Source organism: Mustela nivalis (assembly GCF_964662115.1).
Source record: "Mustela nivalis genome assembly, chromosome: 8".
Classification (NCBI taxonomy): Eukaryota; Metazoa; Chordata; class Mammalia; order Carnivora; family Mustelidae; genus Mustela; species Mustela nivalis.
In genome coordinates this window covers 131462742-131478097 of record NC_139027.1, presented here as the reverse complement: position 1 = coordinate 131478097, position 15356 = coordinate 131462742, and the positions used below count along the sequence as shown (strand labels likewise).

At 46.4% G+C, this 15356-nt stretch overlaps 1 protein-coding gene across 50 annotated transcripts in view; it reads left to right on the top strand.

Moving 5' to 3' along the window:
- The window catches only part of ZMYND8 (zinc finger MYND-type containing 8), a 139626-nt gene that overhangs the window by 80721 nt on the left and 43549 nt on the right, over nucleotides 1-15356 (top strand). For all 50 annotated transcript variants that reach the window (XR_014315369.1, XR_014315370.1, XR_014315371.1 and 47 more), the window contains one exon: nucleotides 145-626. Coding sequence is in view for 47 of the 50 variants with exons in the window: in XM_082744821.1 (XP_082600947.1) it covers nucleotides 145-626 (482 nt within the window). In the remaining 3 variants the exon portion in view is untranslated. The remainder of the gene's footprint in view (nucleotides 1-144; nucleotides 627-15356) is intronic.

Genomic DNA, 15356 nt, shown 5'->3' with positions numbered 1-15356 from the left:
CGTGCCCAACACTTAAACATACCTCGATACAGTGCATTTAAAAAAAAAAAAAAACTTGAAAAAAAAAAAAAAAGAAAAGAAAAGAGGAAATCTCAGAAAAGACCAAAGTTGACTTCAACTCTCCTTTCTTTTCTGCACTCCTAGGGCCTGGGTTCCAATAAATAATTGCTACCTCATGTCTAAAGAAATTCCTTTTTCTGTGAAAAAGACGAAAAGCATCTTCAACAGTGCAATGCAAGAGATGGAGGTGTATGTGGAGAACATCCGCAGGAAGTTTGGGGTTTTTAACTACTCTCCCTTCAGGACACCCTACACCCCCAACAGCCAGTACCAAATGCTGCTCGACCCCAGCAACCCCAGCGCCGGTGCCGCCAAGATCGACAAGCAGGAGAAGGTCAAGCTCAACTTCGACATGACGGCGTCCCCCAAGATCCTGATGAGCAAGCCCATGCTGAGTGGGGGCGCGGGCCGCAGGATCTCCCTGTCGGATATGCCCCGCTCCCCCATGAGTACAAACTCTTCTGTGCACACGGGCTCCGACGTGGAGCAGGACGCTGAGAAGAAGGCCACCTCGAGCCACTTCAGTGCCAGTGAGGAGTCCATGGACTTCCTGGACAAGAGCACAGGTCAGCCTGGGATGGGAGATGGGGAGGAGGCCTCTGGGACATGGGGCTTCCGTGGGGGCCACACCTGTTGGTTCCAGCTGGCCAGCGCCCCTGCTCAAGAGGGAGCTCTGTGGGATTTTGCTCCATTTGAGCGTATTTAAAATTTTAACAAGGTAACCCAGGGGGATTCTTGCTGTTAGGAATCAGGAAAGCAGAGAAGGGGTCCCTCCAGGGCAGATGGAGGTCATTCCTAGCAGTGGGCAGAGGTGGCCAATAATCCCTCAGCAGTCAGGTCATGTGGCTCCTGGAGCATCACAGCAAAACTTCCCGTAACAGTGTGTTTCTCAAGAATGTAATTAAAAAAAACAAAACAAAACGATTTTATTTATTTATTTGACAGAGAGATCACAAGTAGGCATAGAGGCAGGCAGAGAGCAAGGAGGAAGCAGGCTCCCTGCAGAGCAGAGAGCCTGATGTGGGGTTCGATCCCAGGACCCTGGGATCATGACCTGAGCTGAAGGCAGCGGCTTTAACCCACTGAGCCACCCAGGCGCCCCTCAAGAATGTAATTTTAATCGGAAGATTATTTGTACAGACTACACCTTCCCATTGTGTAGTGCTCAAATATTAGCGCAGGGTGTAAGGTCAGCAATAGTGTCCTCTCCCGGGAGCACGCCCACTCCTCAAATAAAGGTTGTCCTGGTTATACTTGCTGCAGAGATAGTGGTGAAGAATGAGGATGCTGGTCTCATACCCCAGCTCTGCCAGTCTCAGCCCACGCAGCTTATCAGGCAAGGTACTTAATGTCACTGTTGTCTTTTTTTTTTTTTTTTAAGATTTTATTTCTTTATTAGACAGAGATCACAAGTAGGCAGAGAGAGAGAGAGAGAAGAGGAAGCAGGCTCCCTGCTGAGCAGAGAGCCCGACTTGGGGCTCGATCTCAGGACCCTGAGATCATGACCTGAGCTGAAAGCAGAGGCTTTAACCCACTGAGCCACCGAGGCGCCCCTTAGTGTCTTCTTTAAAAAAGATTTTGTGTATTTATTTATTTATTTGACAAAGAGAGACATAGAGAGAGGGAACAGAAGCAAGGGGGGCTGGGAGAGGGAGAAGCAGGCTTCCCGCTGAGCAGGGAACCTGATGGGGGCTCCGTCTCAGGACCCTGGTATCACGACCTGTGCTGAAGGCAGACACTTGATGACAGAGCCACCCAGGAGTCCGAGGATTTTACTTCCTTAATTTAGAGAGAGAGAGCGAGAGCGAGCGAGCCCGCATGAGTGCGGGAAGGGAGGAGAGGGAGAGAGAGAACGGCAAGCCGACTCATGCTGAACATGGAGCCTGGGGCGGGGCCCCATGTCACGGCCTCAAGATCGTGACCTGAACTGAAATCAAGAGTCAGGTGCCCAGCCAGCTGAGTCACCTGGGCACCCCGAGATAGTAAATGTCTTGATGTTCCGTCTCATTTGTAAGTGATCTAGGAGCGGACCTGCCTCATCGGTTCTCGTTAAGGGTTGAAGGAAGGCGTGTACACAGAACGCTCAGAACAGTGCCTAAAATAGTAAATGCTCCAAAGATGTCGGCTGCTGTCTTATTTCTTGTGGGGCTTGCTCAGCAAATGCCTACACGGATTCAGAGAGGTGACGAACAGGAGGGATGCTGGCCGAGTGTGAGGGAAGGAATGGTGACTTAAATGGAATCCCTTCTACCCAACTGTTACCTGGTTGCACATCCAGTCCTTACGAACTATATTATTTCCACGAGGAAATCGGTTTACTCTCATTTTTCTTGAAACACGGCCTTCACTGTTCATTCTTTGTGGGTCTGGCTCAGAGACAATGGGCACTGAGAAGTTTCTACACTGAGCATGCTGGTAAAAAGGCAGCCAACCCTCAGGCTCTAGGCTGGGGAGACTGGGTGAGGGGGCAGGACCTGGTGAACCCCTGGACCTATGCCCCCCACCCCCACCTTGAGGGCTCCAGCCCATGGTTGTCATAGAGGAATGTGGCCTCTTGGTTTTCTGATCTTCTCATTATTCCTGAGAGGTGGGTAATTTGCATTTTTATATAAAACCCCCAATTATTAAATGTCAGCTCAGAATGTCTTAGGATATTTTCCAGATTGAAGAAGGCACATCTAAAGATTGAACCATGGGTTTTAGGCTTCTGACCAATGTTTCGAGCTTGGGTAGCCCTTCAGACCTCCTCCCTTCCCGCCCCTGCCTCTTTCCTCATCTCTCCGTCCCTCCGTCCCTCCCTTTACGGGAGAACTCTTTAAGGAGCAGGCACCCGATCTTCAAGAGACTGCAAAAGTCCCCCAAAGTCCCCAGAAGGCAAAACGATGGCGATTCAGTCGAGGGAGCTCAAGGAATTCTACCCATTTTGGTTGTGGTGTTTCTTGTTCCCAGTAGATCGGTAATTTTCAAGTACTGCTTGTAGTTCCCAGAATGGCTGTAGGTAGAGAGTTAAGTGCCAGTGGCTTTTGGTTCTTCTAAATAAAGGCTGCGATCTCTTTCCCCAGTTCTGACCCTAGCTGTGAGGTCCTAGACGCTCAGTTGCATTCCAGAGCTTTGTTCTAGGATGATGCAACTTCTGCTGACATACTTTCTGAACAGAAATTTGCTTTTGCTTCTCAGTTTCAAACCAGAGTTCTTAAAAGCTTACTTTAATTGCGTGACATGATTCCATTTAAGCCAGGCTGACAAAACACCAGCTTCGCAGCCTATTACCTCTCCTAGAGAGCTTGCTTTTTTTTTTTTTTTTTTTTAAGTAAGATTTTATTTACTTATTTGACAGAGAGGAGAGATCACAAGTAAGCAGGGGGTGCAGGCAGAGAAAGAGGGGGAAGCAGGGCTCATTCCCAGGACCCTGAGATCATGACCTGAGCCGAAGGCAGAGGCTTAACCCATTGAGCCACCCAGAAACCCTGAGAGCTTGCTTTTGAGAAAGTGTTCTAACCGGGCAGCAGTCCTGTTGAATCACGCTTGTCTGAACTTTCATCGGCATCAGCTTTGCCATATGCTAGTTCTTCTGTTTTAACTATGTACTTAAACATTAAACCTGCAACATTGTTTTATCCTAAGCTGAATAATATGTATCAACTCATAGATTTAAATTGCTTGTTGCATTTTTTTCTCTAATAGAAACGAAATTAATACCTAACTTGTAAAATAGAACGTGTTGGTCTATGAACTGCTGTTGGCTATCCTGTTCCATATTTCAGGAAACAGTTTTAGAGGAATCTGAGAGCATGTATAATGTGTTTAATTAAGCTTCTCTCTTTCCCGGGGACATAGCAAGATTGAACTGGCATTAGAATTCCTGACAGAATTCCTCGCTCTTCAAATGGCTTTTCTAAGCGGTAAATGAGATTCTCCATTTCAGCAGACTTTAAGGTCCCTTTCCTAAAATATGGTCCCCTGGCCGGCATGTGCGTGGATTATTTTGCTAATTACGAGATAGACAGCCAGTGAGTGTTTTGGGTAGAGAAGGCAGTACTCCAAATCATTTAAATCTTAAAGATTGTTCCCTTTTCTGTAAGGAGCCAGATAGTAAATATTTTAGGTTTTGTGGGTCTCTGTCACAAGGATGCAGCTATTTCAACACCATCATTGTGTTAGTGAAACAGCCCCAGGGAGTGTATGGCCGTGACACTGAAATTAGACTTTCATTTCAAGTGTGTGTATCATGAACTGTGAATCCTTTAGGTTTCTTTCAGCCATTGACAAATGGTAAATATCCCTGCAAGCTGTAGAGGGACAGGTTGTGAGGCTAGATTTGGCCCCCAGGTTGGTTTGCTAGCCTCTGTGACGGACTCAGAAGGCATTGTGAGTCAGTCTCCCCATCTTACAAAAGGCTAGTTGAGGTCCCTGTGGATGGTGGAGGGTGGAGCCTGTGTCCCACAGCCTGACCTGAGTCTAGATCCATTTTCTTTTTCATTGCACCCCAGCGCCCTCTGCTGTTAGCAGTGACGGTAGCATTTTCAGGAAGGAGAAGTGGACTATTGGTTGAAATCCCCCTGAGTCACAGAGAGTATAATTGACATGAGATTGTGATTTATCCAAAATTAGGTTTAAAAAAAAAAAAAAAAGATGGTCATGGGATAGAAAAGCCCTACTCGTTTCAGCAATTAGAATTACGTAGCCGGCAATCTAAGACCACACATTGAAATAAGTAAGTTATTAAATAAAATTGCCATGAGCATTTAGAAGGTTTCCTTTTTGTTTTGGGGTGGGGGAATTGAGGAACTTAGAATCAGGTGTCTGTAACCCACAGAACTCAGTTTTGTTTTCTAAGGAGCAGTTTGCTTAGCGAGAAGCCTTTCTTGGTGTCCTGATTACTGGGCAGAGTGGTTTATACTCGCAGTAATTTTCCTGCTTCCCCCTTGATCTAGACCTCTTGGCCAGAACTGATGCCTTTGCCAAATCTGCCTGCAGGAGCCTGACTTAAGTCATGAATATGTATTAGGGTAAGAGTCCCAGTCCCTGGCTGTCCCCACCCTCTGTAGCTCTACTATGGGTTACTGTTTAGGGAGAAGGGAAAATGTTCTATATACTCTTTTTCGCGAAGACATACTTGCCACACAGTAATGGTTATCTATAAGATGAAAGTCACAGATCACCCCACCTCCCAGTCAAGCCCTCAGAGAAGGTTTTCAGGACTTTTTCTGTGTTGGTTTATGAGTCATGCGATGGGAAAACTCAGATACTTTCAGGGATCAGGCAGGTATGAGAATGAGCAGGGTTGGGAAGCGTTAGGGACTGGGATGAACTCTCTGGAGCAGGAAGTTGCTTCCTTCCTCATGACCATCACATGAGGCTGGGTGCTTGTTCTTACTTCTTCTTCTTTTTAAAAAAAAAACAAACATTTATTTATTTGACCGGGGGTAGGGGGGCAGATCACAAGTAGGCAGAGAGGCAGGCGGGGGCTGTGGGTGTGGGAAGCAGGCTACCCGCCTAGCAGAGAGCCCAATGCAGGGCTCGATCCCAGGACCCTGAGACCATGACCTGAGCTGAAGGCAGAGGCTTTAACCCACTGAGCCAGCCAGGCGCCCCTTGTTCTTACTTCTTTTTTTTTTTTTTTTTTTTTTTAAAGATTTATTTATTTGACAGAAATCACAAGTAGACAGAGAGGCAGCCAGAGAGAGAGAGAGAGGGAAGCAAGCTCCCTGCCGAGCAGAGAGCTCGATGCGGGACCCGATCCCAGGACCCCGAGATCATGACCTGAGCCGAAGGCAGCGGCTTAATCCACTGAGCCACCCAGGCGCCCTTGTTCTTACTTCTTAAACCAATACTTACTCTTCGATGCGTGGTGGGCTGGAGCATTTCATTACAAAAAAAACTCCTTATACCCCACTAACATGTCATCACTTGGACCTTTGAGAATGCTGTGTTCTTGACGCATGCCTTTTCAGTAGTGTCCTGGGGGCCTTTTCTTCCTGCTGGTTCTAGCCAAGTGGGGATGTGGACTCAGCCTCAAATATATATTTATTTTTAATGTGGACTACTCCAGTTTTTTCTTTAATTTTATTTTTAAAAAAAGATTATTTATTTTTTATTAGGGGGAGAGAGAGAGAGAGACAGCAAGAGAGGGAACAGAAGCAGGGGGAGAGGCGGAGGGAGAAGCAGGCTTCCCGCTGAGCAGGGAGCTAATGCGGGGCTCGATCCCAGGACCCTGAGATTATGACTCGAGCTGAAGGCAGTTGTCCAATGACTGAGCCATCAAAGCACCCCCTGCCCCAACTTTTTAGTGACTCCAGTTTGTAAAAATCCTAGTGCTTCCGTAAACTGCTTGGACTTGGATCACTTGTTTGCAGTATCTGTTGTAGCCAGTTGTAAGGTTTTATTTTCCTTTTTTTTTTTTTAAAAAGTAAACCCTGTGCCCATTGTGGAGCTTGAACTTACAACTCCAAGATCGAGTCACCTGTTCCACCGGCTTGAACCAGGCAGGCACCTGTGTGGGTTTTTTTGTTTTTTTGTGTTTTTGTTTTTTTTTTAAAGTTAACCTTGTGTTCTGAATATTTTTCCATGCTAGTTCAATAGCCCTTCAAAACAGAGCTTCTGTCCTGTCTTGGATTTAACAATGATGCTCTATTGGGTTGATCATCTATGTAGGCCACCAGCAGTGCAAGCTACAGCCCTTTGAAGATGTAGGTTGCTTCCAAGATTTTATAAGTAGAGGAAATTTGGCCTGAATCACTGACTCCTCCACACCTGCGCACCCCGGTGTGGGAGGGTCTGTGGGAGGGAAGGGTATTTCTTTTTTCTAATTTAATTCTAAAACTCCTCTGTTTCATGGAGTCAGAATAGCACTTAGCACAGGCTAGAGTTTTGTAAATGTAGTTATTAAATGATACGTTTTAGCCCACACTTGTGAATTGTACATCAAAGTATAAAATCTGATTAAATTATTTGTGACTTCAAAGGCGATTAGTTCTTCCTTTGGGCAAGATTTATGGCTTTACAAAAGGATTGGCATCCATGTCAAAGCTTAATTGAAACGAGCATTTCCAAATGTCTTTCTGCTTTTGAAAATGTCTAGCGCGATTTAAAACTGGGTGCTTAGTCGCTTCTGCACTGTTGACTTTGGGGCCGGGTGATTCTCTGTTGCCGGCCCATCTGTGCTTTGCAGGGTCTGTAAACAACAGTCCTGGGCTCCGTGTGCTAGATGCCAGGGCCCCTACCCCTGCCTACAGCTGGCAGCTAAAGAGGTCTTCAGACATTGCCGAGTGTTCCCCTGGGGATGCGGTCGTCCCTGCAGTTTCATTGAGGATCGTTATGTCAGTGTAGCACCCTTTTGACTTTCACGCTGATAACAAAATTCTGATTGCCATATGCTCATGTTTGAAATGCCTCCATATTTACATTTTAATTTTGTGTCACCCCCCAACCCCGACTATAAAGTATTCCTTTTAAGCTTTAATATTATGCAATAAATAGCACATAATTCTACTCGGAGAGGTAACAACTGTTAAAAAGCGGGTAGTCTTAAAAAAAAAAAAATTGGGTGTTCCTTCAGGATTTTTTTTTTTTAAGATTTTTTTTTTTTAAAGATTTTACTTAATTATTTGACATGGAGAGATCACAAGTAGGCAGAGAGGCAGGCAGAGAGAGAGAGAGAGAGAGGGGCAAGCAGGCTCCCCCCTGAGCAGAGAGCCTGACGTGGGGCTTGACCCCAGGATCCTGAGATCATGATCTTGAGCGGAATGCAGAGAGAGGCTTTAACCGACTGAGCTACCCAGGCGCCCCTTAATGCAAGTTTTATGTATATACGTCTCTACTAACTTTCTAATCCCCGAAATTGTAGGTGTTTTGACTAACCTGTTGTTTCACACGTTCGTCTAAGTGGTTACATGTGAAGCCGGACTTAATGTTTTTAAGAACCTATACATTGGGGGCGCCTGGGTGGCTCAGCAGGTTAAAGCCTCTGCCTTCGGCCCAGGTCATGATCCCAGGACCCTGGAATCGAGCCCCGCATCGGGCTCTCTGCTCAGTGCAGAGCCTGCTTCTCTCTCTCTCTGCCTGCCTCTCTGCCTACTTGTGTTCTCTGTCAAATAAATAAATAAAATCTTAAAAAAAAAAAAAAAAAAAGAACCTATACATTGAACCTCACTAGAGTCAGAGAGTTCCAGAATTTTTCCCCCTTCATTTACATTTATCTCTATTAGCAAATATATTTTTGCCCTTGTTTTAAAAATCTCTCCCCCCAACAAAGACCACAGTAAAAGTAGTTTTTAATTTTAATTTTTAAAAAGATTTTATTTATTTGACAGAGAGAGAGATAGCCAGAGAGGGAACAGACAGATGTGGGGGGAGTAGGAGCAGGGAGGCTGAGGTGGGGTCCGATCTCATGATCCTGGGATCATGACCTGAGCTGAAGATAGACGCTTAATGCCTACGCCTCCCAGGTACCCTAAAAGTAGGTTCCCCCCCCGCCAAGATTTTATTTATTTGACAGAGGGAAAGAGAGAGCACAGGTAGGCAGAGTGGTAGGCAGAGGGAGAGGGAGAAGTGGGTCTCCGCTGAGAGGGGAGCCCAATGGGGGGCACTATCCCAGGACCTCAGGATCACGGCCTGAGCTGAAGGCAGCCGCTTAACCAACTGAGCCACCCACGTGCCCCTAAAAGTAGTTTTCAAAGCACGAAATGACCCATAATCTAAAGGTCTTTAGCTGATTTTTTTTTTTTTTTTTTTGGGAGGATGTTGGTGACACTACATGGTTAAAATTAAGATAAAATAAAACCCAGCAGGATTAAAGCAGTATCAGAAGATGTGAAAGAGGGCGCCTGGGTGGCTCAGTGGGTTGGGCGACTGCTTTGGGCTCAGGTCATGATCCTGGAGTCCCGGGATCTCCCCTCTCAAGCTCTCTTTCTTTCTCAAATAAATAAATAAAATCTTAACAAACAAACAAAAACAAACAAAACCAGATGTAAAAGAAAAGGTCAGGGAAGCCTGGTTGGCTCAGGCTGTTAAGCATCTGCCTTCAGCTCAGGTCCTGATCCCAGGATCCTGGGATCGAATACCGCATCGGGCCCCCTGCGTGGCGGGGAGCCTGCTTCTTCCTGTGCCTGCTCTGCCTGCTGCTCCTCTGCTTGTGCTCTTTCTCTGACAAATGAATAAATAAAATCTTTAGAACATAAAGAAAAGGAGAAAAAAGGTCATGTTTCATTTATCGCCTCAGCCCGACTCCAGTTTTTCTTCTAAATGTATAACTATTAACTGTCTGTGGAATGTACTTCTACCTAAAATAGGTACGTATTCATTCATTTGAAGATGTGCATGTTTTTCGATAAACATTTATACATATTGGGGGTGTTTCTGTACACACTTGATTTTTACCTTTCTCTTTTTTTTTTCTACACATATTTCTGTGGGGACTAGGCCTTGTCAGATCATGTAGGTCGGCATCATTCTTCTGAGGGTTGTATGGTATTTTTACCTGCTTAGCCATTCTCCTGTTAATAGACACTTACATACCATTTCCCGTTTCTCTGCTGTCAGAAGTACTGTCGCAATGACCCTTCATGTGTATTGTCTCCCTGGCACTTGACATGTACATTTGGGGGATGAGCTCCTTGCATTGGGACCTTGCTGTCTGTGTATCTTGTACAGTCTAATTTTGGGTAATATCAGCATCATCCAGTTGCTGTCCTAAAAGGTTTTACGATCCTTTTTTTTTTTTTTCTTAATTCATTTATTATATTACGTTAGTCACCATAGAGTAGATCATTAGTTTTTGATGTAGTGTTCCATGATTCATTTGGCTTATAATACCCAGTGCTCCATACAGTACGTGCCCTCCTCACCTGTCGTCCCCCCACCCCCACCCCCGAAAACCCTCAGTTTGTTTCTTGGAGTCCATAGTCTCTCGTGGTTCGTGTCCCCTGTCTGATAGGCTTTACAACTCCTGTAAGAGTTCCTTTTTCCTCACCTACCCTTGACACCAGGTGTTTTTTTTTTTTTTTTTAAAGATTTTATTTATTTATTTGACAGAGAGAAATCACAAGTAGATGGAGAGGCAGGCAGAGAGAGAGAGAGAGAGAGAGGGAAGCAGGCTCCCTGCTGAGCAGAGAGCCCAATGCGGGACTTGATCCCAGGACCCTGAGATCATGACCTGAGCCGAAGGCAGCGGCTTAACCCACTGAGCCACCCAGGCGCCCCGACACCAGGTGTTTTTTAAATTTTTATTTTTTATATATTTTATTTAGTTTAGAGAGAGAGAGGGAGAAAGCACACAAAAGGTGGGGGAAGGGCAGAGAGACAAGGAGAGAGAATCCCAAGTAGACTCCTTGCTTAGTGCAGAGCCTGGCTTGAGATTATGACCTGAGTGGAAATCAAGAGTTGGACGTTAAACTAAGTTAGCCAGGCACCCCGAGGTGTTATTTTTTCTTGAAACAAGTTAACCTTGAGCCTGTGAGGGATGCCTTGGTGGCTCCGACAGTTAAGTGTCTGCCTTTGGCTCAGGTCCTGATCCCAGGTTTCTGGAATTGAGTTCCATATTGGGCTCCTTGCTCAAGTGGGGAGCCTGCTTCTCTCTCCCCCTGTTTGTGCATGTGATCTCTCTGTCTCTGACAAATAAATAAATAAAATCTTAAACAAAACAAAACAAAACCAAACCTTCTCCCTGCAGTTGACTCCCAAATCTATTAAAAAAAAAAAAAAAAAGATGCATGTTAAAAAGATGTAGGATGGGTGCGCCTGGGTGGCTCAGTGGGTTAAGCATCTCCCCTCAGCTGAGGTCCTGATCTCAGGGTCTTGGGATCGAGTTCCGCATTTCTGTCTCTTCTTTGGATTGTTCATCAGTCATTCTCTTAGCACACCTTGTTTTCTTTTTCTTTTTCTTTTTTTTTTAAAGAATTTTATTTATTTGACAGAGAGAGATCACAAGTAGGCAGAGAGGCAGGCAGAGAGAGAGGAGGAAGCAGGCTCCCCGCTGAGCAGAGAGCCTGATGTGGGGCTCGATCCCAGGACCCTGGGATCATGACCGAAGCCGAAGGCAGAGGCTTTAACCCACTGAGCCACCCAGGCACCCCACACATCTTGTTTTCAATAGCAAATAATACTGAGATTATTTAAACTGATGTCTTTTTATGAAGTTTTCCCTTTGGTTGCCAGTATCGTTTTTGTTTTTTTTTTTTTGTTTTTGTTTTTGTTTTTTTGTTTTTGCTCGACATGTCGGTGGTCAGGAGAGGAGCGGGGGCCAGCGCTGTCTTCCATTAACTCATGTATCTGCTCATTCTGTCAGTGTGTCGGAGATTGTGGCATCCTGGGTGCCAGGCAGGGCCCCTGCTCTCCTGGACCTGATGTTCTCGTGGCCAAGGGGAAATGGTAAACAAGAGGCATCTTGACCTCAATCCTTGGATGGGGCTGCTTGGGGAGGCCCCTGAGAGTGGTGTTTGAGGGAGAAGCAGGCTTCCTGCTGAGCAAGGAGCCCGATGTGGGACTCGATCCCACGACACTGGGATCATGACCTGAGCCGAAGGCAGCTGCTTAACCAACTGAGCCACCCAGGCGTCCTTATTTATTTATTTTTTGAAAGAGGTTTTATTTTTAAGTAAACTTCTACACCCAGCATGGGGCTCAAACTCACAACCCCACGATCAAGAGATAGTGTGCTCAGTTCTACCTGAGCCAGCCAGGTTCCCCGCGCCTCTGGGCTGTTCTAGGTGGATGAGTGGTATGGCTGGCTGCTCTGCAGACAGCTGCTGGGGAGAAGAGCTGTGGCAGGAGGCGGGGACCCATGGGAAGCCTGTAGGTCTTGGTGGGAAATGATAGGCAGAGGCAGTATTTACCAGCCAGCTCTTTCATTACGATCCTGTAAGGAACCGTTTTAGACATGTTTTCCTATCCATCCCCATCCTCCTGTGACTTTTTTCCTAAACAGAGGTGAAATTCACATGACCTAAAATGAACCATTTTAAAGGGTACGACTCATTGGCGTTCAGTGCATTCACAGTATTGCGCAACTGCCACTGTTCTCTAGTTCCAAACCCTGTATGTCACTCCCAGATAAAATGCTGTTAATGAAGCCTCAGCCCCCCACCCCCCCGCTCACTTGCCCTCGGAGACCATCAGTGTGCATTCTGTTCATACGGGTTTGCCATATGAAGTTCAGCTAAGTTCTGGATACTTCAGTTAAGGGAAATGGTACAAAATGTGGCCTTTGTGTCTGGCTCCTCTCACGGAGTGGGTGTTTCCGGGGTTCTCCCCTTTGCAACACGCATTCGAACCTCATTTCTTTCTCTTTTTAAAGATTTTATTTATTCATTTGACAGAGAGAAATCACAAGTAGGTGGAGAGGCAGGCAGAGAGAGAGGGGAGGAAGCAGGCTCCCCGCCTGGCAGAGAGCCCGATGCGGGGCTTGCGGGGCTTGATCCCAGGACCCTGGGACCATGACCTGAGCTGAAGGCAGAGACTTTAACCCACTAATTCATTCAGGCGCCCCATCTTTTTTTTTTTTTTTTTTTTAAGATTTTATTTATTTATTTGACAGAGACCTCAAGTAGGCAGAGAGAGGGGGGGGAAACAGGCTCCCTGCTGAGCAGAGAGTCTGATGCGGGACTCGATCCCAGGACTCTGAGATCACGACCTGAGCTGAAGGCAGAGGCTTAACCCACTGAGCCACCCAGGCTCCCCGAGAACCTCATTTCTTTTCATGGCTCAGTAACGGGCTACTGTGGACACTCCGGTTAGTCAGTATGTTGGTGGGCATTCAGTTGTTTCCACCTTTGAACTGTTGTGAGTAGTGCTGCTATAGCATTTGTACTCCGGGAGTTGAGTACTCCTTTTCGGTCTGGGGTGTGTACCTAGGGGAAACCGTCAGGAAATTTGAAAATACTGCAGGTCTGTTTATGTACTGCATGTGTCTGTTTCATGCATATAAAGAGTAAGAGTTTTTTCACTCCCCTCCCCCGACCAGCCACTTTCTGCTGTTTGAGGACCATATTGTCCCATTGAGAATGTGTGCACGGGGCTGATAGCAGTGGGCAGGGGTACCGGAGGGGAGCTGGCGGTTGTATCTTGGAAGTGGTCTTCAGAGGCCTTGGTGAGGAGTGGAGGAAGTTGAGGCAGGAGAGCAAGGGAGGAATTGAGGCAGTGTAGACGTGTTTGGCCTTGAACATCTAGGTGAGTGGTCGTAGCGGTAATCGATATGGGGGGGTTTAGGCAGGTACACGGTGTTTCACAAATTGGGGAGGGAGGGGTGTGTGGTTCTCAGGTATGGGCAGGGACCATCGCTTTCCACGAGGAGAGTTCTGCAGTGTGGGACCCTGTGATGCTGGGTGACCTCAGTGCTGTCCCTTTCCCAATTACATGAGTCATTTTTCTCCCAGATGTCTGTGAGGGGGGCCCTGACCTTTGCTGGCTGGGGGGAGAGTGAACCAGACCTGCCTTCTTGTCTAACTGCTGGGTTGAAATTGGGAGGAAAAAAAAATTAAGAAATATTTCTTAAAAAACCTTCAATATTTAAGTTTCGTTAACAGAGGAAACTTTATGTTTCTGTGAAATTAAAGTCTTGTTCCAGTTATGTTTTAACTACAGGATTGCAAAACAACAGCTTTGTCTCTGTGCTTGCTGAATTCTGCAGGACCACAAGTAGGGCAGGGCTCTGCTAGACCACCTGCTGGCTTCTCCCTCCTTCCTCACACCCCCCCCCCCACCCCCGATTTTATTTTCTTTTTTAAGAGTAATCTCTATACCCAATATAGATACAGGCTCAGACTCCAAGATCAAGAGTCAGATGCTCCTCCGACTGAGCCAGCCAGGCATCCTGCCTTTTTTTTTTTTTTTTAAAGATTTTATTTGTTTATTTTTCTGAGAGAGAGAGGGAGAGAGAGAGCGAGCACAGGCAGACAGACAGAGGGGCAGGCAGAGGCAGAGGTTCCTGCCAAGCTAGGATCCCGATGTGTGGGACACTGGGTTTATGACCTGAGCAGAAGGCAGCTGCCCAACCAACTGAGCCACCAAGGCGTCCTGCATCCTGCCTTTCTTAATTCTTTCCATGGGAGCTGTTATTATTAAGCTGGGAACTGTGGCCTCACATGATTGATTTCTGTGTGGGACAGCCCGTGGGGTTTTGTTACGGCTCACCCTTTGTGGTTAGGCGCTCTGGTCAGGGTGCCTTGAAGTTGTGCACAGGGCTTTGGTTGGTAGAGGACCCTCCCGCTCCCCGTGGTGGCTAGTTTGTGCGGGAGAATGCAGTGTTTGAGGCCCTGATCTCCCATCCTCCCAGGGAGGGAACTGCAAATCTCTTTGGAAAGGAAGCAGGTAGAATATAAGTGAATGAGTAATAAAGAAAACTATCTGTTTTGTTGCTCACAGGCTCATGCCTTTCGAAATGCCTTTACCTTTAATGATTCCCATTTCTTGTTTTGTTTTTTTGGTGTGTCAAGTGCTTAAGTTCTACTTGTTGTTGGGGTTCCAGTGACTGGTAAGAGGGCTAGTAACAGCGAGTAAGTGCTTAAGTTCTACTTGTTGTTGGGGTTCCAGTGACTGGTAAGAGGCTAGTAACAGCGAGTGCCGCTCTTATTGGACAGAACTTGTCCATCTTTACCGCGTTTGTCCATCCTTTCAGCCAGACACACTTAATTTAGTATTCAAAAAAATTTAATTCTCGAAATTTGAAGTGTTGATGGATCCTTTGCTAAGGACTACCTGCCCTTCTCATTTGCAAGATGAGGAGAAGGGTTCCTGGAGACAACCCCACTTCACCTCTTGCTGGATTTATCACTCAGCACTACTGACCTTTGGGACCAAAGAGAATTACTTGTTTTGGGGGGCTGTGCTTTATAGGATGCTGAGCAGTGTTTCTGTTCACCATCTGTTCGATGCCTGTGGCACCCTCCCCTCCCCCAGTGGTGACGGCCAAAAATGTCTGTAGACGTTACCTGGTGCGTCCTGTATGGCAAAAGCACCCGTGGCCAAAAAGTACTTGTTCAGATGATTGAAACCAAAGCCCTTCAGGCTTATGGGAAAATAGAAAATACTACTACACAGACAGCAAATAATAATAATATAGTACTTAGCCGATGCCTGGCACTGGGTCGATGATGAATTTATTTGATCCTTACAACTTGGTGAGGTAGGGACTTTGACCTATCCTTTTGTATTACACATCAATGTGCCTCTTTGAGGCTAGGAGGAAAGGAGATTGACAGACGTCAGGTAACTGGCCCAAGGACACCCCGCAGGTCAGCTGCAGAGTTGGACTTAAAGCCCAGTATCTGGCTTCCGATGCATGCTTGTGGCCAACTCGGTCT